The sequence below is a fragment of the Amphimedon queenslandica genome, unplaced genomic scaffold (assembly GCF_000090795.2).
Source record: "Amphimedon queenslandica unplaced genomic scaffold, v1.1 AMPQUscaffold_13101, whole genome shotgun sequence".
NCBI classification, from domain to species: Eukaryota; Metazoa; Porifera; class Demospongiae; order Haplosclerida; family Niphatidae; genus Amphimedon; species Amphimedon queenslandica.
The window spans coordinates 959-2268 of record NW_003546663.1 but is presented as its reverse complement, the minus strand read 5'-3'; the positions used below and the strand labels follow the sequence as shown (position 1 = coordinate 2268).

General features: G+C 32.6%; 1 protein-coding gene across 2 annotated transcripts in view; it reads left to right on the top strand.

Annotated features, from left to right (window-relative positions):
* LOC100641056 (kelch domain-containing protein 1-like) overlaps window positions 1–1096 on the top strand; it is a 10071-nt gene extending 8975 nt beyond the window's left edge. For both annotated transcript variants that reach the window (XM_020001211.1, XM_003389307.3), the window contains 3 exons: window positions 318–404; window positions 609–641; window positions 687–1096. In XM_020001211.1, the coding sequence (XP_019856770.1) occupies window positions 318–404; window positions 609–641; window positions 687–982 (416 nt within the window). In that variant the 3' untranslated portion in view covers window positions 983–1096. The remainder of the gene's footprint in view (window positions 1–317; window positions 405–608; window positions 642–686) is intronic.
* The last annotated feature ends 214 nt before the right edge of the window (window positions 1097–1310 follow it).

Here is a 1310-nt window from a genome sequence, read left to right as displayed (position 1 = left end):
CCTTCAGTTTTTGTTCTTTTTCCTTCTCATTTTTGTTATTTTTTTTATCAGGTAACTTCAAAATAAAATTGTAAAATGGTTTTTTAATTAAAAAAATACAATAAAAATAATTATAATAATGAAAAATTGGACCTAATAATGAAAAATGTGCCCGCCCGCATGACCCCCGCGTCTGCAACAGGAAACTATTAATTTAATTGGAGTGGCCTTATTATTATTATTATTATTATTATTATTATAGAAATAAAACAGGTTGAAATGCATACACTTAGATGTAGAAATATTATTATTATTATTATTATTATTATTATTATTAGTATCTAGTACTGGTGATTTGGTAGTACAGTCAGTACTGGACATTAATGAATATAATCAGAGAAGAGTACTGGAGGGACTTGCAAAAGGTAAGCACACACGCATCAAACAATATCGTACATGTATGTATTCCTGTTTTACTGATATCAGTCTTGTACTTTTGTGTTCTAACTGGTCTAACCAGTTTATATAACTAGTAGCATAGTAGTAATGTGTTTTATTAATGCACTAGTATGCATTCAATAGGGACAGTATACATTATTTGTTAATCTCTAATTTATGTTATTAATTAGAATTTATAAAAGATCATCCTGTTTCAATCGAAGGTAAGTATTTATTAGTATTAAATTTATTTTTCTGTTTATTCATAGACATTTTGGGCAAGGAGCCTAAATTAAAGGACCTCCATAGGCTCTTTGATAGTTCTGCTGCTCATTATTCAACTATTGGTACTGCACTTGAAGTTGCAGTGGACGACTTGTCTCATAGTGAAAAGTCAGCCTCCGATAAGCTACTGTCAGTATTCAAGAGATGGATTGAGTCCAATAAAGGAGTGACCTGGAGGAATGCTCTTCAAGTTTGTAAAGATTATCCTGATAAATTTGGAAGAGTGAAGGCTAGTTTGGACAAATTTCTTCAATCAGATAGAGCTCATAAAGAGTATTAAATCAATATTCATTGCCTTTTCTGATTGTAATGCCTCGTATTATTACTATTATTATTGTTGTTGTTGTTGTTGTTATTGCATAGTTTTAATAATCACACAAAAGTATTTTTGTGTATTTTTCAAGTATTTAAAAAATTTGTAATCAATTTTCTTGCTGGAAAAAGGGAGTGGCTGCAAGGATACAATGGCTGCCAGTTGTGAGCGTGTTGCAGTTCCTCCCGTTCAGCAGTAGCCTTGACCAGGGGTACTGGCAGGAGTTAGGGAAGAGGAAACTTGAAGAGTATCAGCTAAGAGAGGACCTGGTCCCTATCGGGGCAGCTATTGGAAC